The sequence below is a fragment of the Eschscholzia californica genome, unplaced genomic scaffold (assembly GCF_041429995.1).
Source record: "Eschscholzia californica isolate CP2 unplaced genomic scaffold, dmEscCali1.0.p SCAF_5, whole genome shotgun sequence".
Lineage (NCBI taxonomy): Eukaryota > Viridiplantae > Streptophyta > Magnoliopsida > Ranunculales > Papaveraceae > Eschscholzia > Eschscholzia californica.
In genome coordinates this window covers 52,603,570-52,630,984 of record NW_028238472.1, presented here as the reverse complement: position 1 = coordinate 52,630,984, position 27,415 = coordinate 52,603,570, and the positions used below count along the sequence as shown (strand labels likewise).

The window sequence follows — 27,415 nt, the reverse complement described above, 5'->3', positions numbered from 1 at the left end:
GGGCTAACTTCCCACCCTAGTTAGCCCACCTTAGTCATGAAAGGGCTCCTGAGAATTCCATGATCTTCCAAAATTGGTGAATCTAGTGCTTAAAGCATGAACTCTACCTTGATTCGAAGTGATCCTCCAAGAAGAAATCAACCAAGATTTGGATTCATGGGTAGGTGTAAGCTGAGTGTAAGAATGAATTTTCAATCCGAAACCGAAAATTCAAATAAAAAAGGAAGATTTTTCAATTAATTAAGATAGAAAAGATCAGAAAATACATGGTTCTTGCGAAACTGTCTGGGTTTTTCTTTTTATCAAACTTACAAACAAGATTATCGAATCAATTAAACAGCGAGAAGATAATGCGTAACAGCATCTAGACTCTCTCGAGCAAGATTTCATCCTGAGCAACAAAAGAGTCTTCTTCGACTTTCTGGTGTTCCATTATGCAATTTCATACCAGTTGGATGTGAAGGGACAGCTTTTACCAATCTTTTTGCTGAAAAGAACACTTCAAGTTATACTATATTCACTTTCGGTATCGAATAAGGGAATCGCAAGTTCCTATCACAAAAAGAAAAACAGAACTTACCTATTTCGTAAAAGATTTCGTTCACATTTTGTGCAGTTTTTGCAGATGATTCCATGAATAACAACCCATTTTCTTTAGCATATTGCTCACCTTCCTGAAAGAATTAGTAGAGAAATCTAATAGTTTTCGTTCGAATCAAGAGCTACGGATTATATACTATTTTCGGCATATACCTCTGTTACGACCTCTCTTTTTGCTTCCAAGTCAGCCTTGTTTGCAACCAAAACCATTACGATGTTCGGATTTCCTACAACGACAAAACATAGAATTTGAATAATACAAATGAAAATACATGCTTTATGTTTTCGGAGTTCCCATCTTTCATAGGAAGCAATGTGCGTTGTAATACAACTAATTTGCGCAGAAAACGGGTCAAGTATGGTGAAATTCATAGAGTTAGGTGGGTTGGGTGACTTGGGTCCAAGTTGAGTTGGTGCATTTTGAATACAACCAGCCTTTATCCGTTGCAAACCCGCTAGTTCTACAAGTAGAGTTTCCCGGCTTAGTAAATTGAAAGAGAAGTTGAGATTGTAACAAGTCACCTTGTCTTTGGAGTTCCTCGACCCACTTTTTGGCTCGACCAAATGAATCCTGCAGCAAAATACGCCATATTTTTACTACCACGATATACTCCGACGATCTATATACTACGTAATGACATTTTTATATAAACAAGTCACAAACTTTACTCAAACAAGTCAAATTGAAGTTAGTCGAGGATCAACTCGGGCTACCACAGAGTCCTAGACGACTCCAAAGTTACTTAGGTAGTCGGTCGATCCCAACGTGCTTAGACTGAAAATAGCTACTAACTTGAACATCTGAAATCAAATTCAACATAAACAGATATAAGTATTTGAAGTTCAAAAAATAAGCTTACAGTGCTTGTTATGTCATAAACGATAACAGCCGCAGCTGCACCACGATAATACATAGGAGCCAAGCTATGATATCGTTCTTGTCCTGCGGTATCCCATATATCAAATTTCACAGTAGCTTCATTTAATGATAATATCTGAGTGAAAAATGCCGCTCCTATTGTCGATTCCTGTAAATTTTTTCTACTCTTAATGCAAATCCTTGACAATAATTCAAGAAGATCTTAGTTAAACAAGTACTAAAACAAAACCTGGAAATCGAAAAATTGGCCTTTCACAAATCTTAACACCAAACTAGTCTTTCCAGTTCCCATATCCCCAAGAAGAACCTGAAAGAAAAAACTAAAATATAATCAAAACCAATAGAAGTAGAATTCTTATGTGGTTTTTGTTTCTTTTTCAGTAACAATTTCAACACTTCGGTCGAGCTTTGCAAGTGTCTAAGCCTTTTGGGTGGGCTCGTGGAGCCTCCGTCGAGAACAAAAGCCCGTACTGTTTAGGCTCAGGCTTGGGTGTCAAACGTGAGGACGATATCATGGTATGGCTTGGGGCGTTACAGATGGTATCAGAGTCATCTGATACTGAGGATGGCTCGTCTCCAAGTTTAGGGGATTGTGATAGTCCTGCATCACTTGGGAGAATATCCAGAGCCCTGGGTTATAGGATGGTGTCCAAGCTTAGTAAGTATCGAGGCTTTTTAAGTGGGTCTCAGTTTTAACTAGTATGATTGAAAGCTCTTGATATCCATTAAATGGAATTATATTACTTATAACTCAAGAATAAGAACAAGAAAATTAGCCAATAAAATATGAAAATTCAAGGAAAAAACCATCTAAAATATACCATTAGAACCCTCTTTCTAAAATGGATCAATAGTTGGGTAGTGTTAATTGTAAACCCTAAAATTGATCAAATTTTAAGATATAAGTAAAAGAAAGAAAAGGGAAGACATACCCACCAGCTTGGCTTGTATGTTCTTGTTCCCTGTTCTTGCCATTCCAATTTGATCAATTAGAAGTTGGAATTCAGATTGTAGAGGAGATGTAGAGAGAGAAAACATAAAGTAGAAAGAGAGAGAGGGAGAGGGTATGATCAAAGAAAACCTAAAGAAGGATAAGTGATGGGGGAGAATGGTAGATTGATTTGAGAATTTGACTAGTAGGTTGGTAAGCTTTGATTGGTTTGGTTCCACCTTCCCGCCAATTGCCAAACCAAAATAAGGGGGAGATAACAAACAAGTACCAAATATGTGGACTGGTACTTGAAATTGGTACAAAATAGGCTTGATTACTTTTGCCCCCTATATGTGACCCACTAACCATTTTAGTCCCCTAAATTGTCCAAATGGCTCATTTGACCACTTCAACATATAGTTTTTATCTATTGTTCCAATTTTGCCCCTTTTTCTCTAAACATTAGTGGATACCTCGTGAGTCGTGAAGAAAAATCTACCCGAATAAGGGGACAACCCATTCTTTAGATGGCGAAGAGAACGATCATGTCTGTTAACATGGGATCAAAAACACAAAAAAATGAATTTTCTCTTCCTCTCTTTTTAATTTCCAACTAGAGGGAGAGAGATTGGGTTTCCCACCTATTCTTTTTCCTTGATCTCTCTTCGGGCCAAAAATCAAATTGAAGATTAATTTAGATACTTCAATATATGTTATAGAAATCGTTGATTGACAATTTCACTTTATAGGACTTTAAAGTTGTAGTATATACAAAAGTGCTCATATTTCAATGACATGAGGATGAGAACCGAGGTAGGTTAAGCAATACATTACATGTTAATTGTTATACATAAGATTAACTTGTGTAAGAGCAACTCTTAACGTGTTGGGCCTCCAACAGGATAGTCTAGGGGTCGGGAGCCCCTCCCTGTCGGGATCCCAACCCCAAAATTAGACCGTTGGGGGGGTCTCCTGTTAAAGAGGATCCACCCATTTTAAGTTAAGCAGTAGTTATTTTTTAAACTTAGATAGATTTTTAGTTGCGAAAATGAAGGGGCCAATACAAAGGAAAAAGCACATGAAAGGAAGAACATTTAAAAACGAAGAAAACCCTATAATGTGATATCGCCAAGAGAAGTTAAAAACTCTTGCATATTTAGGCATTTGAGCGATAAAATCAAGTTTGGGCACCATATTACAATATAATATATTTGCATAATTGCGTGCGCATCAGAAGCATTGGACACGTGTCACTGCTCCCGCCATTATCAAATTGAATTACAAAACATGCATGTCGTGACAAACTTATACTAATAAGTTGGTGCAGATATAATTTCAGAGGAAAATGATTAAGTTCATGCTTCATTCAATGAAAGTAAAAGTGTAACATAAAGCTAACATCTGACCTCCTCTATAATTTATTTAGGGAGAAAACTTCCCATCAACCAACTTGGAGCACCCAATTTCATGTGTGAAGAGCTAGGTGTGTCCTCCCATATGTAAGAGCATGGAAAATATGGGAATTTTGGAAGTTCAAAGGAAGTGTTTGGGCATGAAGATGCCCATCTGTGATAAGTGCCAGACTATATCCAGCCTTAGCCCTTTTCAATATTGTGGCAGCTCATAGATGGGCACATTTATATGCTCCTATACTTTCTCTTAGCACAAAGAGAGAAACTTTGTGCATATACAATTCAAGGAAAGAATAAATGTCCTACCCATGATTGCAGCAAGAATGGGGTTAGGAGTAAAGCATACCAGAGGTTGGTGTGTTTCGTTGGGCGTGGAGAAGCATTAGGAATCGGAGCATTTCTCTCATAACTCTCAATCTATCTATAATCTCACTAATTAATGAATATAAAAAACTTAAAGTCTAATATGAAAAATGGACATAAGCCGTGTATACTCATTATCCATTTATGGATAATACCCCCCGTACATAATAATTAACCATATATCATATAACTAATTAAAACATGATAGATTCTAAATTAATTGTTTGAGTAGCACAATAATATTCATTAATCAATCAAGAATGATGAACAAAGAACGAAAGAAGAGCAAATATAGCCGAAATGAGAGTAAGAATAAGGAGAAGAGTTGCAGCTAAGAATGAAATAGTTGCCCATGGAGTATTGCAGTAATCACGCATCAAAGTTGCTCTCCAAATATTTATATCCTTCTTGCAATACTTATCAAGTTCTTCACACACATCAAAATAATAATAATTACGAACCATTACATCACAACAGAGCTTATTGAAGAGATTTGCGACATCTTCATCACTTCCTAAATATTTTTTTATAATTTCCTTAGAACAAAGTATTCGAACATCTTCTGCAGAATCAATGAGAGAATCCATGAAGAAAGCATAAGAAGTCATATAAGTAACTTTACCGTCCGAGTATTGTTCGTAAGCAATAAGATTTCTAAACAAGATTTCAGTCCTGTCTTGAATAATCAAAGGAGGAATCTCCAATTCCCCCTTTTTACTGTTGAATTTGATATCTAAGAACCTACCCTTTGTACACCCTTTCTTAAACTTTATTCCGGATCGCTTCATCTCCGTAGCATTTGGCATTACTTTGATGGAATCGAACATTGTTATTCTTTGTACAATTTCAGGTGTCCTAGTACGAAACTTTTTAAATAGTTTACCTAGTAGTGACCTTTTCCATTCGTAGTGTGCACCCTTATTATTAACAACTTCTTCGGGTTTTGGTGAAGGATGGAATGTATTAGCAAGAAAATTTAGTAAATGTTTGCCTCCACATTCCAAGTAATTCTCAAGAACATCATCATCTCTTGGCATTACGATATTGAAGAAATTCAAAGTGAGAAAATTTACAAATAACTTGGATTCTGTTTCTCTTCCCATTAGTCCAATGACCACCAGTAGGCCTGTAAGAACAAACATAGGAATTTGGTTTCCAACCAGTAATAGATCTCTAGTGATACTTGAGAAATCCCCAGGTTTACTAAATATTGGATCATACCTGTCTATCTCGACTAGTTTACCTCTCCTGCAAAATAGCTCGATTATGAAGAAACCATCAATTATCATCATTTCGACAAACTCATCGCTTTTGATATGAGTAATGGATTCCGAGTAACAATTTCTAGCTTCTTCTTCTTTACTCTCAATAAATTCTGCACACTTCCTCAGTATGGCTAATCGCTCTCCAGTTTTGGGTTCCGACTCTTCTTCTAACTCTCTTTTATTACACTCTTCAACATTGTTTAACTTCGACTCGGTTGTGGGTTTCAAGAAAATACTGATTACTTCTGCTATATTTGTTTTTGGAGACTCTTTGTTCTTCTCATTGACTTGATCACCATATTGCTTTAAGATTGCTGCTCGGCAAAGCAAGTCGTGCATATATATCAGCTTAACAGGTTCCATTGCTTGTAAGTTCGGTTTGCCATGGTGTAAGGGACCGATCGAGACCACATCAGGCGAGTAAGCACGTTCATTCATTTTGTGAAATTTTTCGTGAACTCTAAAAATACAACATTCTCTAACAGATGGTGAAGAAAATGCTTTCTTAACCTTCGCCTCAATTGAATTAGATAAATCCTTGTATGGATCTACTTCAACAATTTCATGGTTGACTGAAACATCAACTCGTAACCCAATATTTGCATCAACAATAACATTGTCTTGTGGAATTTGAAGTGAAATATGATCTTCATCGTCTTTTTCCATTCTTTAGTATCTACGACAGTATAGTACGACATGTAACTAAGTAAAAAAAGTTAACTTGAACTATGTATATAGTTGAGAGAGATACACAAACCTGGATGAACTCAGTTCCTGCACAAATGAAATGAGCTAGCTCTTCCTTCTCTAGCAACTCTTGGTACTAACAACTAAAAAGCTTATCAACATGACATGTCACATAAGCATACAAAATAGAACTATTTAATAATATACCAAAAAATTTCTAGCCACTTAAACTAACTAGTGGAAACACGATTTATTTATCATTTAAGAATGTATAAAAAAAAAAGATAAAGCAATGGACAAGAATGACTCAATTTAATATGGTACTCATGGAGTCATGGTTAAATGGAATCAATAAAGAAAAGTAGACAAAGAAATGAAAAAGAAAGGTAAGGAAGGTCCACACTAGAGATCCGGTCAAAAATTCAATTGAGAACGATACAATAGATGTAAGTCCTTTTTCGAGGACCAAGATAATGTTTGAATGTCATGACTCGACCGTGACGTCCATTAATCAAAGAATGATGAACAAACGAGGAAAATATCGTCGAAGTGAGTGTCATAAGAACGAATAGAACTGCAACTAAGAATGAAATAGTCGCGGATCGGCTATTGCAGTTGTCACGCACCAACGGGGCTCTTCTAATACGTCTATCCTTATTTACAGCAAGTATTAAGTTGCTCACACAACACCAAATAGTGAAGAATGAATTATCTAAAGATACTTCACAACAACATAACTTATTATAGAGATTCGAAACATCTTCGTCATTTCCTAAATAATTTTTTATGATATCGTTAGAACTAAGTAATCGAACATCTTCTACAGAATCAATGAGACAATCGATGAAAGAAAGCATAAGAACATCTGATATGTCATGTCATACTATATAAACCATGAAAACTCACCTTCGGGTCGCTTAAACCGTACTTGACCCGTTTAAGCCACCCGAAAGTGAGTTCTTCAAACGCAGCTAGGGGTGGGAATTGGGCGGGTATGGGCGCCCACGAGCACTTGAAGCATCGGGCTGGGCGGGTCGGGCACAAAATTTCAATGGCTATTAGGGTAAGCGGGTTAATCGGGCGGGCAATTTTGAAATTTGCCTTGTCCATTACCCGCCCAAGCCCATTAAGAAGCTCGGGTAATTCGGGTATGGGCGGGCGGGTAGCGGGTAATCTCATGACTTGAAAAATTCACTTTTTCCTCTCCTTTTATAAAATCTCCAAACACCTTTCCTGATTTTAAAGAGACAATGTGAGATTAAAACTAGACATTATTTGTATTGTTCTTTTTAGGAATTTAATCTCATATTGAAAACTAATGAAGAATTCTCATGAGATATAATAAAACTTATCCCACTCTTTGTTCCCTCAAAGCCAAAGACTACTTCAGTATTCAACTAGGAATTCTCTTGGGTCACTGGAAATGCATTGGGTTCGTGTGATTGCCCTTAAACATATTGTTTACCATCTCAACTAAGCCTAGCAACATGGACGGTTGGGCTTCATCAACCCATAAAGTTGATGTAATTTGGTTGGTTATCATTGGGTGAGCTTAAGTGGGTGCGGGCATGGACGGGTGCGTGGGTAGAGGTTTTAACCCATACCCGCCCACCAAAATTTGGCGGGCTGGGCGGGTTGTGCCCGAGACGGGCGCGGGCGTCCATGGTCCTCGTTGGGCTCGGGTGCCCGTGGACGGGTTCGGGCTTATGGGCAAAATTCCCACCCCTAAACGCAGCACCTTCCTTGATCCTTGTTCTTCTCTCTCTTGTACCCAATCAAGAGATCGCCGCCACCGCCACCGCCACCGCCGCCGCCAGAAAACATGGCAGTAAAGGGAGAACCAGTAAATTACTATTCACCTATACCTCCCCAAGTAAACCCTAACCCTCATTACTACCACCAACCTCCAAACCAAGAAGACCAGTACTACATCCTCGTCCCTCTCCACCCACACCGCCGCTTCTTCAACTCCCTCCGCCGCTACTCCCTCTTCTTTCTCTCTCTCATCCTTATCTCAACCATAATCTTCTTCCTCTGGCCTTCTGATCCTGACCTAGAAATTGTTCGTCTCAAAGTCAACCATGTTCAAATTCTTACAACTCCTTCAATTGCTCTCAACATCTCAATTGGTTCAACCCTTAAAGTATTCAATAGAGATCTTTACTCTCTTGATTACAAGTCTCTTGTTGTTTCAATTGGGTATAGGGGAAGTAAATTAGGGTTTGTGACTTCTAATGAAGGGCATTTGAAACCTAGAAGTTCTTCTTATATTGATGCAAATCTTCAGATTGATGGGATTGAAATACTTCATGATGTTTTTTACTTGTTAGAAGATTTGGCTAGGGGTTCAATTCCTTTTGATACTGTTTCTAAAATTGAGGGAAAGCTAGGGCTTTTCTTCTTTGAAGTTCCAATTAAGGTAACTAATAATTGAACTCAATTAAATCTTACATCTTTCATCAAAAAAAAAAAAAAAAATTAAATCTTACATTTTTATGAATAGTTTTCATTAATTCATCTTGATCAAAGTAATTTTGCGTATGTATTAGTGATGATTTATGAACATATATACCCCATTTTAGTATTAATATTGCATTATCCGATACACGGGTACTTTGACATTCTCGTTAGTTGGTTGGATACTCTTGTCGGGCACTAGTGTCGTTTACTAGGATACCCTTGTCATTGTCGAGTTTTTGGGTACTCATGGTGAGTTCGTGTGCTTAACATGAGATTTGTATTCCCATAATGGTGTTAGGAGTTAGGACGATCATATACTCAATGACTTCAGTAGTTGTGGCTTGTGGGGTTTACATGGATGCTCCGATATTCTTGGTGGATACTTGGTGTTAGGAATTAGTATCGTATACTCGGCGAACTTACTACTTGTGAGGTTTATTCAGATCCAAGATATACCAAAAGCATGGGTCTTGGTTGGGAGAATCATACATATATATGTTGGGGGATTATAAGCTAAAGGACCTAATCGAGCCATGGATTGATGGAGAGCAGGGGATCGATAAGGAGATTTATTTCTCCACTGCTTTCATTGGAAGGAGATCGACAGGGGAAGCACTCCGAGTCAAGCTAATTCCCTAGGGTAGATAGTAATGGCGACTTTTCTATCGGAGTACTTTTTGGCTGAGCCCTATCGTGTTGGTTCGAGCATTGGATCCAGCGGATACTTGGTGTTACTAGTGAGCATAACATGAGTTTTGCATGTGAAGCTTCTGTATAGTTGTACATAATCTATAAAAACCAAAACTTTTGTTAAAAAGGATTTTCTGGTAACTATCAGAGTCAACTATGTAGTAATTGAGTAACACCAGAAGATATAAAACTTTGTTATGCCAATTCATTATAGATAGATATTGGAAGATGTGGTATTGTAGTCATTGAATGGGTACGTTGTCAATCCCGAATGGGTAAGTCTTTTTGTGCCAAGGAATCAGATGATGTGTTTTTCACTTCCAACACAGTGTTACTTCTCATTAACAAAATATTAGGGCATCATTTCATAGGCAACCATCCTTAACCAGTTTTATCTTTATTATAAGATTGCATGTTGCATTTACTTGCTTTCGATTCCAGGAATGGATAATCTAGTTCATGTTGATTCTTATGATATTTCTTTGTGCTGTCATATTATATTGCACCGGATAAACACGTATATATACATATATATGTGTGTCACTGGAACTGATTCTTGTTTACATTGTTATCAGGCGAAAGTTTCCTGTGAGGTATTTGTGAATACTGAGAACCAAACAGTCGTACGTCAAAATTGCTACCCTGAGGTCAGGAATCCTTCGTTTTAGTCTGTCCTTTTATTCTTAACGTTTATATATAGATCTTATTTTCTTCCTAACCAACAGAAAGTAAATTTTGATTTAACTGAAATGACGAAAATTCGGCATCCTTTGAGAGTTGGAGTACGAATCATATATTTGCACTTCTGGTGGCACACTTCTTTTTGAAATTTTCATGTATCACGTGTCTTTAGTTAACCTAATTCGATGAGTAAGAATCCACGAATGGGTAACAATCTTTTGGTTGGGACGTCCGCGTTTGGGCCTTACGGAAATGTACACTATTAGCGCATGCAAAATCTCTATTCCCGAAGATGTTTTTCTCGAATGTTAACAACGAACAAGACAATTCATAGCTAAATTGGTTCTCCACTCACTAACACTATGAACCCTAACCCCGAGAACTCAGATGCAGTCGGCATCAGTGAGAAGGACTCAGACTTTAGACACTAATTTTGATTTGACGAACCACCTTATCTGCTCCTGTCTATTTGCAAATATCCTTGTCGTCAATCATCTTCATTTTTAGTCTATCTAGCTTTTTTAGTTGTGCTGGTTTATTTCTAATTCAAGAATTACTGTTTGTTTGTATGCTCAGTGATGATAATCATGGATCAGGAGGAACTTGTGGGAATTACCCAGTCATTATGCCCATGCCTCGGGTTACACAGAATTAACTTGAAATGACTGCTGCGTACTTGTATATACGGGTATATATAGAATGTATATGTTATAACAATGTGATTAGCATACATGAATCATAATATCATATATATATATATATATATATATATATATATATATATATATATATATATATATATTTGTTTCTGCATTTGAACTTGTCTTTCCTTTTGATTCTAGAACTTAGAATAATGATAAATTTGAACTCCATGAAACTAGTTTAAAGAGTAATTAAGAAGCAGAATTGAAGTTGGGTCTGTTTCTAGTAGTAGTAGTACCCCATTGATATTCTCTCTGATGATATCTGCACCTGAATGACCCTGGATGCTGAGTTGGTGAACATAAGCACTGTTTCATCACCACCACTGATCCACCACCACCACCAACTCCAGCTACGTTCACGGCTGCTGCGACTACCATCCTCGCCTGCAGTCCGACCAGCATTCTAGCTTCTCTGTTTAATTTATAATCACTGCATTTGTTCAAAGGTGTACTTGGGTGACACATCTCTCTATCTCTGGTTTTTGTTCTTGTGTTTGTGGTTGTCTTTTGAGGGGGTTGAAGGAAAGAAATTGGAGAGATGTAGAATAGAGAGAGAGGGGAGGGAATAATATAGTGGGTGATCCAAATGGACACACAAGTCGATGTAATAGTATCTTGGAACGAGGGGCTGACGAAATTACAGTTAGGGTGCTGTGCCCACCAATTCCATCATCCTTTCTCTTTCTTCTCTTTTTATTTGTCCTTCTTTGAGCCCCACCAAAACTCCATTAAGGTTAAGTTTGGTTAGGCTTCAAATAAGTTAAATTTGTTGTAAAGCAATCCCACTGGTGGCGAGAGGGAGTGTGGTGCTCTTCTTTAGAGGTTAAAGGTTAAGCACCCTTCTCTCGTGAGGCCTTTTAAAACTGTGAGGCTCAGGTTTGCCTAAGCGGACAAATATTACTAGCGGCCCAGAAGGTTGGTCCGCATCATCCTATAACATGTTATCAGCACAATTTGCTCTACTATGATGTGGTCTTGGGTGAGTGTGTTATAAAACAATACCATATTGGTGGTGAAACAGAGCGTGGTGCTCCTTTTAAGAGGTTAAGCATCCTTCCCTAGTGAGGCCTTTTAAAATCGTGAGGTCCAGCCGCCCAGGTATGCCAAAACGGAACAATATCACTTGCAGCCTAGAAGGCTGGTCTGCACCATCCTATAACAAAATAGTTAATTTTTTGCGTGTTTAATTAAAAAAAAAACTGTAGTTCAACATAAGCAAGGAAAACTTATTGGAGCGGCTTTCGGGAATAAAGGAAACTCTTCGGGACATAAAAACTAAGACGATCAAGATTAACATAAGATACATATTCATTTTTTGGTCCAAATATTTACTAAGTTGTCTCTTGCTCCCTAATCTTCATCTTCACTTTAACCCCACAACTTCCTGCAACAATAAGCAATTTTTCTACCATCAAGAAGAACTCCCTTGTAGATTGACCGTCATGGCTAACCACATTAGATTTCCAAAACCACCAGTAGCCGGTAGGTTTATAGAAAAAAAATTCACGCAGAAGCAAATTTTTGGGTTTCAAAGACAATTTTTATTGACTAAGTTTTTATGCTCCTGAGATTTTTCTTTATTCTCCCAAAGCCACAGCCAACTTATTTATAAAAATAAATAAATAAAAGATACTATATTTTGGTTTCCTTTGTATTATTGATTTTTTGAAACCAACCACTTCACCGCCTTTGCACCACAACCACTCTGCCACAGCTCCACCACCAACACCACACCACAGACTTCACGGTTTTAGCTGTAGCTCCACAGCCTCCTGTGCAACTCAACCACTTCCCAATTTGACCAACAGTAGCTCCAACACCCCTTCCATTCCACCACCATTACTTTCACATCTCCACCACTAATTAACCATCACAACTCCATTGCCACCAACACACGTACATCACCCTTTTAAGTCCTTGTTAAAGAGATACACAATACACAATCACACACCAAGGTGATCAACCTCATCTTCTTCACCCTCACCATCGCCCACCACCTACGGACGGCCACGAAATTGTTAATCTTCTTAATCACCTCTGTCCCTCCCCTTCCTCTAATCTGGCAAAGGGTAAATCCCCTCATAAATGTGCTGTGACGAGAATGAAAATTTGTAGGCACCATCATCTTATGTGCTTAGTTGGACTTGGTCAATTTACATTGACCTAAAAATTGGAGCCTCCACATTGATTTTCTTTCAAACTGGGAAATGGATTAGAGAAAGATACAAAGAGAATGAAAGAGATATAAGAGGACATAAAATAGAAGAAGAAAGTTCCCAAAATATTACTAAATATTACATGCTTCTTTTATGATATTGTCTTGATTAATGGATTTTCACTCATATAATTAGAGGTTTGCAAACTGATAATATTAACAAAATAATAAATTTTACGATTATAATATCTAGAGAAATGAACTAAAATAAATAAATTGATAGATACACTTGGTTCAGTCGAAGAACCATTATTTATCTATTTCGAACTATAATCTTGAACATATGTTAGAGCTTGCATAAAGTGAGCACTTCCCATCCCTTGGTTATCTAGGTCAACATATATATTTTGAAGAAGTATCACATCTTCATCATCGTTGTGTATTTTTACTGCAACATCCTGTACGGTCAACTTACCAGGGAATCGATAATCTCGACTATTAGGAATATTAAAACACAAATTGAATAATGTTGTTTTCTTTTTTTGTTGTGGAAGAGAATTGAATAATGTTGTTAGCTTATTACAAATTTGTTTTTTGAGAGTATCGAAAACCAAATCTCCTAGTTTTTCTTGCAAGTTATCGATTCTTAAACCTCGTAATTTTCCAGCCCGATAACTCACCAACACTGCCATAGACGGTATTAAGCCCTGACTCAATATATATCCAGTAATCGTATTAGATAGTGACATTTTCTTCTATATTTCAGTATAGCGGAAAATCTATTCAATGTACAGACGGAAAACTCATACTTATAGAGTGATTTAAGTTATGAAATTTCCTTAAATTCTTATTAGGTATAGGAAACTAAATATTAATGTATCTCTAAATATTTCATATAATATTTTTGCGGAAACTTGTAATATATTATAATATGAATATTGGAAAGATTTTAATTTGATTACCTTAATCTTGATCGTTTGATCTGGACCATTGGATCTTGGACTAATCTTGAATATATTTATCTCAAATGAATTCATAATATTTACTCGTAATATTATGAAGGAGAATTAGGAAAGAAAAGTTAACCACAACTGAGTTCTGACGGAACTTTTAGATGGGGGGTCATTTAGATATTTCCGAACGAAACGGGACAAACGACAAACTAGTCGTAAACAACGGACCATTTTAAAAATAACCCGAAATATTCATTCTTCTAAAGTTATAGGGTTTCATATTTTTCCCAATAGGAACAAAAAACGAGTAAAATATCGTCGAAGTGAGTAATAAGAACGAATAGAGCTTAGTTCAACAAAAAAAAAAGAACGAATAGAGCTGCACCTAAGAATGAAATAGTGGCGGATTGGCTGTTGCAGTTGTCACACACCAACCTGGCTCTTCTAATACGTCAATCCTTATTTACGGCAAGTATTAAGTTCCTCACACAACACCAAATAGTGAAGAATGAATTATCTAAAGATACTTCACAACAACATAACTTACTGTAGAGATTCGAAACATCTTCGTCATTTCCTAAATAACTTTTTATGATATCGTTAGAACTAAGTAATCGAACATCTTCTACAGAATCAATGAGACAATCGAACATCTTTATTTCCCAAGATGTTTTTGTTGAATTGTTAACAATGAATGAGTTATGAGACAATTCATAGCTTACTTGGTTCTCTACTCACTGACACTATGAACCTTAACCCCGAGAACTCACACTACAAAGTGACGTGCTATTTATGACGGACTATTTCCGACGGAATGTCTAAATTCCGACGAAAGTATGTGGTATTAACGACGAGTTTACACTGACTTTCCGACGAAAATACACTCAGACTTTAGACACTAATTTTGATTCGACGAACCACCTTATCAGCTCCTGTCTGTTTGCGAACATCGTTGTCGTCAATCATCTTTGTTTTTAGTCGATCAAGTTTTTTTAGTTGTGCTGGTTTATTTCTAATTCAAGAATTATTGTTTGTATGTATGCTCAAGGATGATAATCATGGATTAGAAGAAACTTGTGGCAATTACATTGAATTCAAAATTGGAGCTAAAGAAAGATACAAAGAGACAAAGAGAAATGAAAGAAATATAAAAGGACATAAATAGAAGAAGAAAGTTCCCAAAATATTAAATATTACATGCTTCTTTTATGATATTGTCTTGATTCATGGATTTTCACTCATATAATTAGAGATTTGCAAACTGATAATTCTAACAAAGTAATAAATTTTACGATTATAATATCTAGAGAAATTAACTAAAATAAATAAATTGATAGACACACTTGGTTCAGTCGGAGAACCATTATTTATCTATTTCGAACTATAATCTAAAACATATCTCAGAGCTTTCATGAAGTGAGCACTTTGCATCCCTTGGTTATCTAGGTCAAGATATATATTTTGAAGAAGTGTCACATCTTCATCATCGTTGTGTAGTTGTACAGCAACATCCTGTATAGTCAACCTGCCAGGTAATCGATAATCTCGACCCTTAGGAATATTAAAACACAAATTGAATAATGTTGTTAGCTTATTACAAATTTGTTCTTTGAGAGTATCAAAAACCAAATCTCCTAGTTTCTCTTCCAAGTTATCGATTCTTAAACCTCGTAATTTTCCAGCCCGATAACTCACCAACACCGCCATGGATGGTATTAGGCCCTGACTCGATATATATCCAGTAATTGTATCAGTTAATGACATTTTCTTCTATATTTCAATATAGACGAAAAATCTATTCAATATAAGTGATTAACAATACAAAAAGAATAACTCATACTTATAGAGTGATTTCAGTTATGAAGTTTCCCTAAACTCTTATTAGGTATAGGGAACTAAATATTAATGTATCTAAATATTTCATATAATATTTTATCGATTCGGGAAACTTGTAATATATTATGTAATATGAATATTCCAGAGATTTTATTTTGATTACCTTAATCTTGAATATATTAACATTTACTCGGAATATTATGAAGGAGAATTAGGAAAGAAAAGTTAACCATAACGGAGTTCTGACGGAACTTTTAGATGGGGATCATTTTAATATTTCTGAAACAAAACGGGACAAACGACAAACTATTCATAAACTATGGACCATTTTGAAAATAACCCAAAATATTCATTATTCTTGACTTTTAGGGTTTCAAATTTTGTCCCAATAGGAACAAAAAAACTAGGGTTTCCCTTCATCCATTAATGGCGACCGAAATAATCAACAGAGAAAAGATTCAAAATTCCTTCGAGGAACTCGAAACCAAGAAATTACTTTTAACAAATTGTACTCAACTATGGAAAACCCTCTCAGATCATTACTCTTCTTTAGAACAATCTCTTCTTCAAAAAACCAAAACCCTAGATTCAAAACTCGAAACCCTAGATTCCGAGACCAAGAAATCACTTGAAGCTTTAGAAGAGAGAGAAAATTCAATCCCGGAACGTGAATCTTCTGCAATTGCTCGTATCGAAGAGCAAAAACAAGTTGCCCTAACTGAAATTGAAAAAACAGAAACAGGAAATCTCGAATTAGAAGAAGGGCTTAAGATTTATTGCAGGAATATGGATTCAAAGAGGTTATTGAAGTATATGGTATCGAAACGAAAGGAATCGGTTTCATTGAGAGAGAAAATTCAATTGGCGATTACTGAATCGGTTGACTCGTTTCGCTTAGTTTTAGATGCAATTGATGAATTTGTGTCTCATAAATCGGATAAAATCGGGGTTTCGGATCGGCGTTGGGCCTGTGGATCATTAATTCAAGCAATTTTTCCAGTTCTTGATTTGGATGGGAAAAAAAACCCTAGGGTTTCTGGAAGTATTGCTGAAAGAGCAGGACTAATAGCTGAATCATGGAAAGTAAAGATGGATAATCAAGAAAGTGAAGAATTTGGACCACCAGCTGAAGCTGCTATGTTTCTTCAAATGGTGGTTGGGTTTGGATTGAAATCAAGGTTTGAAGAGGATTTTTTGAAAAAGTTGATCTTGAAGTTTCCTTCTAGGAAGGAAATGCCTAAGCTTGCTTCTTCATTAGGGTTTGGAGAGAAAATGGGAGGTATGGGTTTCAAAATTTTATTTATTTTTTCTGGTTTTCCATGATCAAATACACAATTCTTCCATTAAATCATGGGTTTCTCGAGTTAGTTTGATATCCATTGCGAAAAAATCAGATAAAACCTGGTTGTGTAGAATGATGGTAGATAATTTGGTATTACCCCATTTGTTAGTTTAAAAATCTGTTTTTCTTTTTTACAATAATATAGTAAGAAATCGAGTATTGTAGTGATTAAACTCTTGTTCGAGAGAATTTGGATTGGTTTATTAGGGATTTTAATCAATTACCAAGTCACATAAGGACAGAAGATTGCACGATAATAATGAAGTGATAAGCGATTGGAAGAGATTATTTGTAAGTCCATACAATACTATTTTGGCATTTAACACCTTGGGTTTCTAGCTAAGTTGATGTGATTCTGCATTCCGCGAACACAATTTTCATAGTTTCGTAGTTGCACTATATGGGGGTATTTTGTTTGCTAAATTGGGAATACCTAGCCAACTGCTTCTGAATTCACAACTTCGATTAGTCAAGTACTCAAGTCCATGATTTAAAGGTTTGTAACAATGCCGTCATTATTTCGCTCGAAGCTCAGTTTTCTTTGTTTCCCTTTCTCTGTTTTGTCTCTTAATTTGAGTTTTGGAGCATTGTGTTACCACTGCAGCTTTAATGTAATTAGTCGGAGTATCGTACAAAAAGTTTGTCAGTCTAGTACGTCATAGTCTCATAGTCTTATGGATATACAGATAGTACTTCTCGCTGTCGATCAGAGCATTCTTATATTTCTGCAACATTGATGTTAGAGGCATGTGAGAAGCTCATGATCACATTTTTTGTAGTATGTTTGGTTTACAAAGAGAAGTAGTACCCACTTGCCAACATTAGCTACTGTTTCCCCAAGCGTACTTCAGACCTTGCTATATAATATGGATGATGACCTTTTGCTCTGAAGGTCGTAGCAGGGTCGTGATTCTTACTTCAGAGAAGTTCATGTAGATATTTGTTAATAATCACTTATTGCAGTCTTCCTTCGTCAAACCTGGCCTGTTAATAATTTCTAAGTCAAATAAGTCTCATGTTTAAATAGGCTCAACTTGGTTGAACTAGACTTTGACTAACATATTATTGCAGATATAATAGATGAATTAGTTAAAAGTGGCAAGGAGATCGAAGCAGTAGATTTTGCTTGTGAATCTGGTATGACCGAACGGTTTTCTCCAGTGTCTCTGCTCAGAACTTATCTCAGGAACTCGAGGAAAAACGCCAATACAATATTGAAGAACGGCCATTACAATTCAGCTGCAACGGTATGCTAAGTGCTAACATTCTCTTTTCTTCCTGTTTGAACCATGCATGTATTGTAGATGCCTAAAGTAGGTTATTATATCCATAAATGGCGAATGTATATAAACATATGTACGTATATAATGTGTTAGTGTATCTGATCTGAATGAACTCTTTTTCAGGAGTCTGCAAGTGTTTTGGAGTTGACCTCCCTCAAAGCTATCATCAGATGTGTTGAAGAGCACAAACTCGAAGATCAATTTACTCTAGACAGCTTGAGGAAGCGAGTCACTCAGTTGGAAAAAATTAGGGAAGACAAAAGAAAGACGGCACCTGTACCAACAAAACCTCAAAACAAGCGAGCCCGCGGGATTGGCGGTGGTGGCAGTGGTGGTGGTGGGAACTTCCGACCTGCCAAAACAGGAAGAGGTGCAAATCCTTACCCCTCATATGGCCGGAGAAATCTAACACCACCTCTACACCACCAGCATCCAGCTGCTGGATATTCGGGCCCGTACGGTTACCCTAATCAGTCTATGTACGATGTTCCTCCTCCAACATCATATTCTGGGTCGTTTAGTGGAGGGATTTCCAGAAGCCCAGCCCAACTGCCTCAAACTTACCCATACAAACCAGAAGATATCGCTGTCGGTGGATCTCGGTCCAGTGCTGCAGCAGCGGCATACCAACCACAGCCGCCAAGCTACAGTGGATACGACTATAGCAGTGGAGCATCTACTACATACCAACCTTCATATCCCCAGTAGACTTGTATCAATAATATACTGATAGTTCCGATACTCGAACGATATATTAAACTATCAGACAGTATGTATTCTTGAGCTAGAGAAAGTTATGTTTCGTCTTTTCCTTGTTAGAATCGTTTCACCCGAATTTCTATGTTTTATCCTTAACTTATTAGGGTTGCATTTTGGTAGGTACGACTTTCGAATAATTTTCCTATTGTACGTCAGCTTGTGTGTATTTTTTACTGTCATAAATTATGTGGTTTGCTGGTTTAGTATAAGGTTGGGAACAAATAAGATTTACTCTTTATAGTTTGGGCTGAAACAATTATCACAAGCAAATGATTGTTAGGGTACCCAATATTTCTCCACCCTTGTAGTCTGCATATAGGCTGGAGTTATCCAGCGACTTATTTGTCCTTCTCTCTCATCTCTTCTCTCTTCTCTCTCTCTCTCTCCCTCTCGCTCTCCCTCTCTCCAGACGGAACCAGACTAGATGAGGTATGGTCTGATCTGGTTCCAGACGAGATACTAGAAATGATGAATATATCGTCGGAATTTATTGTGGAGGTCGCCGGAGTTTATGGTTTAGTGGGAGAGGAAGAAGAGGGGAGAAGCAGAAAATATTGAATGTTTGGAGAAAATGGAAAAGAATTGTTTCCACAAAAAATTTGGTACTCTGAAAATTTTCTTTATTCCCCAAATCACCTACTACCTACGTATAGAAATCAAAAAGACCAACCGTCTTGATGAAAGTGGGTGAATCCAAACAGCTGGATAAAGATTCACGAAAAATTCACACCAAAATTTTCATTTTTCCTATCAAGATTGCTATCGAAATTGGTATAAAATCTCATAATAACAATATCATCAAACATCTTTATGATTCATTTAGAATATTATCCTGCCCTAAATACGTCATCAAATCTCAGTTATTACTACTTTATATGTTTAATTATATTAGCCAAATAATTTTAAGAAAAATAATGTCATCAAATCTCATTTAATAGATAAATTTTAGAAGATTATATTACTTATTAAAAGATTTGGCTACTAACATGGAACAAATATTTTCTATTTTTTCATAGCGTATATACCAAATAAGGATCCAAAATCATCAAATTCTAAAGAAACTCCAAAAAGGCTTCAAATTTGGGATTTCATTCTAAAACTACTTCCAAAATTAAACAATTTAAACCCCATTAACCTCTTACAACACTACACATTTTGAAACTTCATTAGCCAATCCATTCTCTATCTAGGAATCTCACTCAACACATTTTTCAACCTCCCCAACCCTCATAACACCAAAAAGAATGTCTAAACAAATCACTAGAGCAAAATTGTCTAGACAAATTTCTAAATCCATCCTTGGGTACCTTTCAAAGTTGAAAATTGGAACTCCAAAGCTTTTGGTTTCTTCTAAACATTGGATCCGTTCAAATAGTTGCAAACACACCAAAACTCTTTCTTTCTCTCTTGAAAGGACCTGTCCTGGTAATATTAATAATACTAGTCCAAATAATGCTGCAACTTTAGCCGATATCGATCGATTTTTAATCGAGAATTTCGGTTCTCTCTATTCTGACGAACTCGTAAAGAACGACAACAAAGACGAGAGCGAGGACGAGAATCAAAACGAAAACCAAGACCAGAACCAGAGCCGAAAACAAAACAAGAGTGAAGACGAAGAAGGTCAATTCTACCCACCACGGGCATCGAACCGGTTCTTTATTTCACCCGGTACATCAAGTTCAATAATAGAAGAAGCAAGATCAAGCAGTGGTTCTATGTTTGATGAAGTTGGTTCTAGTTCTACAACTAATTCTCTTAATCCTAATGGAACATCAATTAGTAAAATTGGTACAAATATAAATGTAGGAAATCTAATCCAACCCGAGGATAGCATAGCCGTCCTTAGAAATTCCCCAAACCCTTACGAGGATTTTCGGTGTTCCATGTTAGAAATGATTGAAGCTAGAATTAGTGAAAATCAATCGGTCCATTGGGATTTCATGGTAGAAATGTTCTTTTGTTACTTAAGCTTGAATGATGAGAAGTCATATACGTATATACTACGTGCATTTGTGGATTTATCGCACACTCTATTTAATGATACGGACGAGTCTAAGGTGAAGTCGTCCGAGTTTCCAATCGGTGAAGAAAAAAAAGAGAAGAAGAAAATGTTGACTAGAATGCGTAGCCTAAGACTACGACTTTGGTAGTTTCATTTCTTTTCTTATCAACAATTATGTTCAACATTCTCAACAAAAAAAAACAATTATGTTCAACAAGTATGAATCGGTTATTGATTTGGTGTCGAACTTGTAATGATATGAATATTAATTAGTTTTTTTTGTCAAATCCTTTGTATATATTCAATAAATTTGAACTTATCAAATCCAATAGGGCAGCAAGCGTATTCTCTCTATATATGCTAATGGGGGATTACTAAAGATTTTTTTACTTTAGTGGGAATATTTTTCTGAAACTATGATACCCGAACCCGATTTGAGTTACCCGCCTATCCCGGTTGTTTTCCCAAGCTGAGGCAGGTTCGCTCTCGTAGGTGTTTCCAGCTCCCGAGCTCTCATAGAGGTTTTGGCTCGTCCAGACCCGCCTGTAGGAAGAAGTACCAAACCTGGCCCAATTCTGACCCCTAGGCCAAATGCACCAAGTCCAATATTGGGAGCCAATCGAGAATAGACCAAAAAAGTGTGAATGGCCTAAAGCTCGTACGACTCACGAGAATATAACCTAAGCCCAACCAAATCAAGCCTATTTGGGTTAATCGGTCTACCAATCGAACCGAGCCGTACCACATTCTGTTCAACCAAAAAATCAATTAGTACAGCTTGATCGGTTCCGCTGCTTTTTGCTCACCCCTCGTCCAAACAATAAGCATCGAACATATGAAAATACAGATCACAAGGTTATAATATTCAGTACAACAAGTTGAGTGTACACCAAAAAAGAAAGCATGCCAAGAGGCTCAAAAGTTGCTCAAAATACATTGTTCCAATGATTGTCGAAGAACCTGCCCATATTACATACAGATAGAAACAACCCAAAAATGAAATATAATCGATTTATCTCGAATTGCTATGTGAAAGTTGGTAAAAGTACTTCGGTAAATTTTCGAGTTTTGTTTCATCAGTCTGCAACTACTAAAGTATAAATTTTCACATTCAATCAGCATCATCGTTGTTCGTCATCCACTAAACACGAGCATCCCAGGATGGAGTAGCGTTTCAGTGTAGAGTTTTCACTTCAGTCTCATGATCACAAACGTTGTCTCACCCGTCTGCCAGTAGTACCTTCTTCACAGTCAGAGAGCTGAGCACAAACACTAGGGTTTTTTCCACCACAGCTGCTGCTTTCATCTTCATACCCAGCTACTGTCTTCAAAAGTTCTGACTGCAAAGATGGGTATTTTTCTTTGAGATACTCGAACCCATTTGATCTCATAACAGCTGCATCGAGAGGGGCAATCCGAGAATGAAGAAGCGAGAAATTCACAACACGAGAAAAATATCAAACAGAATCAATCATCCGAAACAATAGGATCCGAGCTTGATTCCGAATTTTCATTTACTCGGGGAGCTCCTGAAGAATGAAGAACTCCATAAACATAATGCAAAAGCAGTTCTTACAACATGGTTTAAAATCTAGTTTTCCCGCCTAACTTGTAAAGGTGGATGGCATTTTATATATGTTATAAGCATATGTACTTGGGGAACAACACAATCTGTACTGACAAAACAAAATACGATTTTGATGGTCATCTATTAGATACAGTTTATCACAAGAGTAGTAGTGTCTCGTTTTTCTAACTTCTATATCTAAGGCGCAGGATGTTGCAAAGAGATTATAAACATATATACTAGGAACATCTCAATCTGTATATATTGTTATATCCAGCCATATGACAGGGTTGACACACAAAACCATCTTTTTCGCCTTAACCGTTTTGAGAGAAGGGCCAACACTTACAGAAATGCATTAATATGCGCACAGCCAGGCCGTGCCCACGGACCACGACGTGACCAGAAAGTTTGTGTCTGCACGCCACAACCCGTTTATGGGTAGCACCCATGGCGTGGCAGACACACCAGTGGCAACAACCGGGCCGCCAGTCCACGACCTGTTGTGAAACACTGTGGTGCGGCATATCTCCCTAAGATTTTGAGCCTCAAAGTTGAAAAGTTACAGGATGGCAGGGAAAACAGAAAGGCACAGGGGCAAGTCAACCCAGCTCAAGGTTAAAAAAGTTACTCCATCAAAATGATCTTCAGTAAAAGCCTAAGTCGTAAGGCATCATGCAATAAATGATTTCTTCGAAACGTTGCATAGAAAGGATATTTGCTATAATATAGAGAGGCTTTTTTATTTTATATGAAGAACAAAAGTAGGAAAATAAGTAAATTTTGAGTAGTGGTGTACCTGCAAGGTTCTCGGCGGCGAATTTTAGACACACGGCTTTTAGTTCAGTGGCATGATGACAGTCAGCCAAAGCAAGAGTCCTAGCAACTGAATTAACATCTATATCTTTGCATAGGTAAGACTCACACATCAACCGGAGTCTTTCTAGATCATACTTGTCTGCCGCTGCTAAAAGTTTCCCGACTAATGTATCAGATACACACGATGAACTTGATGATATTAACTCTTCATCTTCGACAAGAGTATCTTTGTATATAAAATGGAGCATTGCCTGTTCAACAAAGAAATGAGAATTCTTATTTACACACACATATGTATATGCACATATATATATATAGCAAAGATGAAACACAAGAGGCGAAAAGTAGCACAAAAGAATGAAGATAATAAAAAAAATGTTTACCTTAAAAACCTTTGGCTCCATATCTGCAACAATTATTACATGTTTATCTACCTCTGAACTATCCAATAATTGGTCTCGGAGTACAGTGGATCGAGCAGCTAATACCAACTTATGGGCATGAAATTTTTCACCAGCTACAATAAAAACAACATCTGAACTTTCTTCATTATCAAGTAGTATACCGAAGTGAGATCCAATATCGGAGGCTGGGACTTGTATCGAGTGTAATCTAGAACAATCTACTGTTGAAACCACAACACCAACAGTACAATTGATTTTCAGGCAATCATTCTTCAGGAAATCTGCTGTTTCAAGCACAGTTCGTCTGAAGAAACGCTTGTAACCCCTGAGTAAGACACGAATTAATATTAAACCAGAAAAGATAATTAAATGCGCCAAAAAAAACATTATGAATGGACGTTCCTTGTGCACACCCAAGATCACTATGTTAGATCCACGTACCAACTTGAAAGGAATCAAATTGACATAAAAGCGACAGCAAAGACCTGTGAAAGCTAAGAGAGTATAAAAAGAAACAACATAATTTTGAACTCTCCCCACACCGAAGTCGACACTTAGTCTATTAGTCCGACTATGAGTTCATCTGCAAATCAGCTCATATGTATACTCCTCTCGTTAACAGATGCATCATACTAAACATACAATAAGGAAACAAGGATTGCCCAAACCAGGAAGGAGAAAAACAACCCAACCTCAGAAACCAAAATAGTTCATCATCAAAGTTTTTAGCTGCAAATTTGGAAGGGATGGTAAGTCGGTAACCCTCAACGAATGACCCGAGGAAAGAATTATGGCAACTGAATCATAGCCATATCTTTAGTTAAAGTTTATCTGTTAAAGGCTAACTAAGCAAACCCCACCTAGTCGGTTGTACGTACCACCTCAATTTCGAGCTCGTATTCAACAAACCCTCGATTTTCCTAGTGATCTAACATTATATAAAAGCGAACTAAAATTGCCTTCTTTTTAAACAACAAGTCGAATGCCTGGATGCTCAAATCATTTAAACAATTCACCATCAATGTCTTCAGCATAAAATTTGGAAGGAAAGAGTCAGTAACCCTCGACGAAGAATTATGGCAACTGAATTACGGCTAAATCTTTAGTCATAGTTTTTTCTATAAAAGGTTAAATTAACAAACTCTACCTACCCGGGTGTTTCTACCACCTCAATTTCGAGCTCTTATACAATCCATTCCCTTGATTTTCTATCCTATAAAAGCTAGATAAATATGCCTTCTTTCTTAAAACAACAAATCGAATACACAGACGCCCTAATAACCATTTAAACAATTAACTATTTGACACAAGTACGAAAACAAATGTGCACTAATCAAACTTACCCATAATCTAAATATCCATAAATGAAGTAAAAAAAACCTCTTGATTGCAAAATTGACATATAATAATGAACATAAATGCCCTAATTCAATTAAATAAAATTCAGGGTTTAATCAGTCAATAAATCTTACCACATACTGCCTCGATATTTCAAAGCATAAGGACCACTCTCTAAAGATCGATCGAAATGACTATGAACTTTATGCTTTTCATTCCCACTTTGATCAACAAGAGTAAGTTCAAATAAAGCCCTAACATCTGTACCTTCACTAGCTAAAGCAATAAAAACAGAGACATAAGATGAATTATCCTCTGGATTTTTCCCATCTGGATAAAAATATATAGCCCAATCATAACCTCCTACTGAAAATGTTTCACTTGCTATGTGTTTACCAATTCCCATCCCTTTTGCTAATGAATACCCTTGAATCACAAACTTATGTGATCCATTAATTGTCTCTGTTACTGATCTTGAACTTGTTGGGGAAAAAATCAAACTTTTGTTCTTCTCTTGAATCAAATTACTCCCTACCATCATTACAAATCGGTCGAAACTGTTGGTTTAAAGCATTTATACCAAACCCTAGAAACACCCAACCGAAGTTTAGATTCTAAACGAGAAATTCCCAATTTGAGAGATCGAAACCCTAGATTTGAGAACAAACCATAAAATTGGAAGTTTAAGATGAAGGTTTAGGAAATTGAAACAAATTAAGAACTAGGGTTTCTGATCTTATATAGCTTTTCTTCTTTTATCTCTCTGGAATCTAGATAGAGAGTTTGCTAGGGTTTCGGATAGAAGAAATTGGAAAGGAAGGGAACATTCCCAAATTCGTGATTTTGTGTGGGTAATTTGGTCAACGATTTAGTCTAGAGAGGTAAAATTCATTCTCATCGGGTAGAGCGAAAAAGAGATATTTTTCGGGTACCAATTTTTTGGTGGAAACCCAAAATTTTGGGCTCTTGTTTTAGATTTTTCCTCTCCTACCACCACCATGTGCCAACACTTCCACCGTCAACTCCGGCACCACCACCACTTCTTATTTCGCCTATCATCACCTTTTTTTGTCCTTGTTCTTTCGTTTCTCACTTCCCTCTTCTCTTTTCTTTTTCTCTTTGTTGCCTTTTTTTCTCTGTCAAATGGGAGAGCCCCTTTGTCAGAATTTAGGGAAGTAAAGAGAGGCAAAGAGAGAAAAGATAAAAGAACAAGATAAAAATGAGAAGAGAAAAACAATTCTATCAAACAAGTGACGTCGAAAAAAAGGATGTATTTAGGGGAAAATTTTGATTTCTCCGCGCTATAAAATTGTGTGCCCTGAAATTTTTTTTGTTCCGTAAAACATCGACCTTTTGGTCCTTTTCAATAATTTTGGAGGTATTAACAATTATTATTTATAAGGCTTTCTTAAAAAAAAAAATTTTTAGAGGTATTTGTATGAAGGGCCCTTGTATGAAAAGAATTTTAAAGACATAGCCCCTTACCGCCAATGTCCTATTAGGGATACGTTTTCTCATCGGTAATCAGGGATGCCTCTTTTAACTAAGGATCAGTTAGATTTGAGTTAGTTTTTACATGTGCAGTAGCCAAATGCGAAAAATAAATAATCTTACCATTTGACCAAATCTTCTAAGTATTTGACATTTGAAAAGACGGAGGCTCTTGGCGCAGTCCCACATTGGCTATAAGTGCGAGTTCGAGCTCAGTAAGTGTCAAAGTAGGTGTCAATTTAAGTTTAGTAAGTGTGAAGACCTTTTCGATGGACCGGCATACTTTATTTATGTAACAGTCTCACGTTGCTTATGAGTGTTGAGTTCAAGCTTAGTAAGTGTCATAGTAGGTGTCAGTTTAAAAGCCTTTTGGGTGGACTGCTAGAGTTTTTGCCGCAAACTAAACCCGTACCCTTTTTTCAAATCCATTGGATGGACTGGTAGAGCTTTTGTCAGAAACTAAATACCGTGTCCGTTGGGGTTGGTCCTTGGCGTCAGAAGTAGGGACAATATCGATAATGTTGTACTTAATTCGTCGAAAGGTTGACAAATTTTGAGGAAGATAAATTAAAGGAATGCGGATTATAAAACATTTATATTAATACATTTAAACACTTTATTTAATAAAAAGATATTAAAGTATTTAAATATTTATATTAAAAATATCAAGAGAATGATCATCCAGATATTTATACATTTAAACACTTAACAAGATATTTATACATTTAAACACTTTATTTTTATATTAAAAATAAAAAGATATATATATATTTTTTTAATAAATGAAATA

General features: G+C 36.6%; 6 protein-coding genes and 1 long non-coding RNA gene across 9 annotated transcripts; 3 read left to right on the top strand and 4 right to left on the bottom strand.

The window, feature by feature from the left end:
* Positions 1-209: 209 nt before the first annotated feature.
* Positions 210-2,666, bottom strand: LOC147540515 (ras-related protein RHN1-like). 2 transcript variants are annotated; one of them, XM_086641237.1, is made up of 7 exons: positions 2,413-2,666; positions 1,710-1,787; positions 1,461-1,628; positions 1,123-1,171; positions 754-827; positions 581-674; positions 210-487 (listed from the first exon to the last, which is right to left on the bottom strand). In XM_086641237.1, exons 2-7 carry the CDS (start codon positions 1,770-1,772, stop codon positions 387-389), a joined length of 549 nt encoding a protein of 182 aa, XP_086497363.1. In that variant the 5' UTR covers positions 1,773-1,787; positions 2,413-2,666; the 3' UTR covers positions 210-386. The 2 variants fall into 2 exon arrangements, with proteins under 2 accessions (XP_086497363.1, XP_086497362.1); XM_086641236.1 differs by having other exon boundaries at positions 2,417-2,660.
* A 1,707-nt stretch (positions 2,667-4,373) lies between these two features.
* LOC147540514 (UPF0481 protein At3g47200-like) lies at positions 4,374-6,310 on the bottom strand. Its single transcript, XM_086640109.1, has 2 exons — positions 6,209-6,310; positions 4,374-6,127 (listed from the first exon to the last, which is right to left on the bottom strand). The coding sequence occupies exon 2, from the start codon at positions 6,115-6,117 to the stop codon at positions 4,441-4,443; it is 1,677 nt and encodes a 558-aa protein (XP_086496235.1). The 5' UTR covers positions 6,118-6,127; positions 6,209-6,310; the 3' UTR covers positions 4,374-4,440.
* A 596-nt stretch (positions 6,311-6,906) lies between these two features.
* LOC147540513 (uncharacterized) lies at positions 6,907-10,888 on the bottom strand. The gene is made up of 3 exons (XR_015226145.1): positions 8,628-10,888; positions 7,877-8,591; positions 6,907-7,109 (listed from the first exon to the last, which is right to left on the bottom strand). It is a non-coding gene; the product is annotated as an uncharacterized LOC147540513 (long non-coding RNA).
* On the top strand, positions 7,961-10,894 carry LOC147540512 (uncharacterized). The gene is made up of 3 exons (XM_086644081.1): positions 7,961-8,557; positions 9,864-9,935; positions 10,546-10,894. The coding sequence occupies exons 1-3, from the start codon at positions 7,961-7,963 to the stop codon at positions 10,546-10,548; spliced, it is 672 nt and encodes a 223-aa protein (XP_086500207.1). The 3' UTR covers positions 10,549-10,894.
* A 5,104-nt stretch (positions 10,895-15,998) lies between these two features.
* Positions 15,999-19,060, top strand: LOC147540511 (FRIGIDA-like protein 4a). The gene is made up of 3 exons (XM_086640545.1): positions 15,999-16,896; positions 18,031-18,206; positions 18,366-19,060. The coding sequence occupies exons 1-3, from the start codon at positions 16,044-16,046 to the stop codon at positions 18,948-18,950; spliced, it is 1,614 nt and encodes a 537-aa protein (XP_086496671.1). The 5' UTR covers positions 15,999-16,043; the 3' UTR covers positions 18,951-19,060.
* A 1,185-nt stretch (positions 19,061-20,245) lies between these two features.
* Positions 20,246-21,154, top strand: LOC147540510 (transcription repressor OFP14-like). The gene has a single exon (XM_086643227.1). The coding sequence runs from the start codon at positions 20,246-20,248 to the stop codon at positions 21,152-21,154; it is 909 nt and encodes a 302-aa protein (XP_086499353.1).
* Positions 21,155-21,818: 664 nt separating this feature from the next.
* Positions 21,819-26,789, bottom strand: LOC147540509 (BTB/POZ and MATH domain-containing protein 4-like). Of its 2 annotated transcripts, none has more exons than XM_086642409.1 (4): positions 25,269-26,789; positions 23,776-24,121; positions 23,373-23,643; positions 21,819-22,535 (listed from the first exon to the last, which is right to left on the bottom strand). In XM_086642409.1, the coding sequence occupies exons 1-4, from the start codon at positions 25,673-25,675 to the stop codon at positions 22,474-22,476; spliced, it is 1,086 nt and encodes a 361-aa protein (XP_086498535.1). In that variant the 5' UTR covers positions 25,676-26,789; the 3' UTR covers positions 21,819-22,473. The 2 variants fall into 2 exon arrangements, with proteins under 2 accessions (XP_086498535.1, XP_086498534.1); XM_086642408.1 differs by having other exon boundaries at positions 21,819-22,402; positions 25,269-26,218.
* Positions 26,790-27,415: the final 626 nt, after the last annotated feature.

What these genes read in the sequence shown, in the direction of transcription:
- LOC147540515 (XM_086641236.1), bottom strand. Translation starts at nt 2,518, where the DNA reads ATGTTTTCTCTCTCTACATCTCCTCTACAATCTGAATTCCAACTTCTA. An exon ending in GCCAATTTTTCGATTTCCAG is followed by an intron (nt 1,629 to 1,709) that starts GTTTTGTTTTAG and finishes AAAAATTTACAG; the next exon opens with GAATCGACAATAGGAGCGGC. An exon ending in CGAAATCTTTTACGAAATAG is followed by an intron (nt 488 to 580) that starts GTAAGTTCTGTT and finishes TGTTCTTTTCAG; the next exon opens with CAAAAAGATTGGTAAAAGCT.
- LOC147540514 (XM_086640109.1), bottom strand. Translation starts at nt 6,117, where the DNA reads ATGGAAAAAGACGATGAAGATCATATTTCACTTCAAATTCCACAAGAC.
- LOC147540512 (XM_086644081.1), top strand. Translation starts at nt 7,961, where the DNA reads ATGGCAGTAAAGGGAGAACCAGTAAATTACTATTCACCTATACCTCCC. An exon ending in TCTTTGAAGTTCCAATTAAG is followed by an intron (nt 8,558 to 9,863) that starts GTAACTAATAAT and finishes CATTGTTATCAG; the next exon opens with GCGAAAGTTTCCTGTGAGGT.
- LOC147540511 (XM_086640545.1), top strand. Translation starts at nt 16,044, where the DNA reads ATGGCGACCGAAATAATCAACAGAGAAAAGATTCAAAATTCCTTCGAG. An exon ending in GTTTGGAGAGAAAATGGGAG is followed by an intron (nt 16,897 to 18,030) that starts GTATGGGTTTCA and finishes ATATTATTGCAG; the next exon opens with ATATAATAGATGAATTAGTT. An exon ending in ATTACAATTCAGCTGCAACG is followed by an intron (nt 18,207 to 18,365) that starts GTATGCTAAGTG and finishes ACTCTTTTTCAG; the next exon opens with GAGTCTGCAAGTGTTTTGGA.
- LOC147540510 (XM_086643227.1), top strand. Translation starts at nt 20,246, where the DNA reads ATGTCTAAACAAATCACTAGAGCAAAATTGTCTAGACAAATTTCTAAA.
- LOC147540509 (XM_086642408.1), bottom strand. Translation starts at nt 25,675, where the DNA reads ATGATGGTAGGGAGTAATTTGATTCAAGAGAAGAACAAAAGTTTGATT. An exon ending in AAATATCGAGGCAGTATGTG is followed by an intron (nt 24,122 to 25,268) that starts GTAAGATTTATT and finishes TGTCTTACTCAG; the next exon opens with GGGTTACAAGCGTTTCTTCA. An exon ending in CGCCGCCGAGAACCTTGCAG is followed by an intron (nt 22,403 to 23,372) that starts GTACACCACTAC and finishes CTCTCGATGCAG; the next exon opens with CTGTTATGAGATCAAATGGG.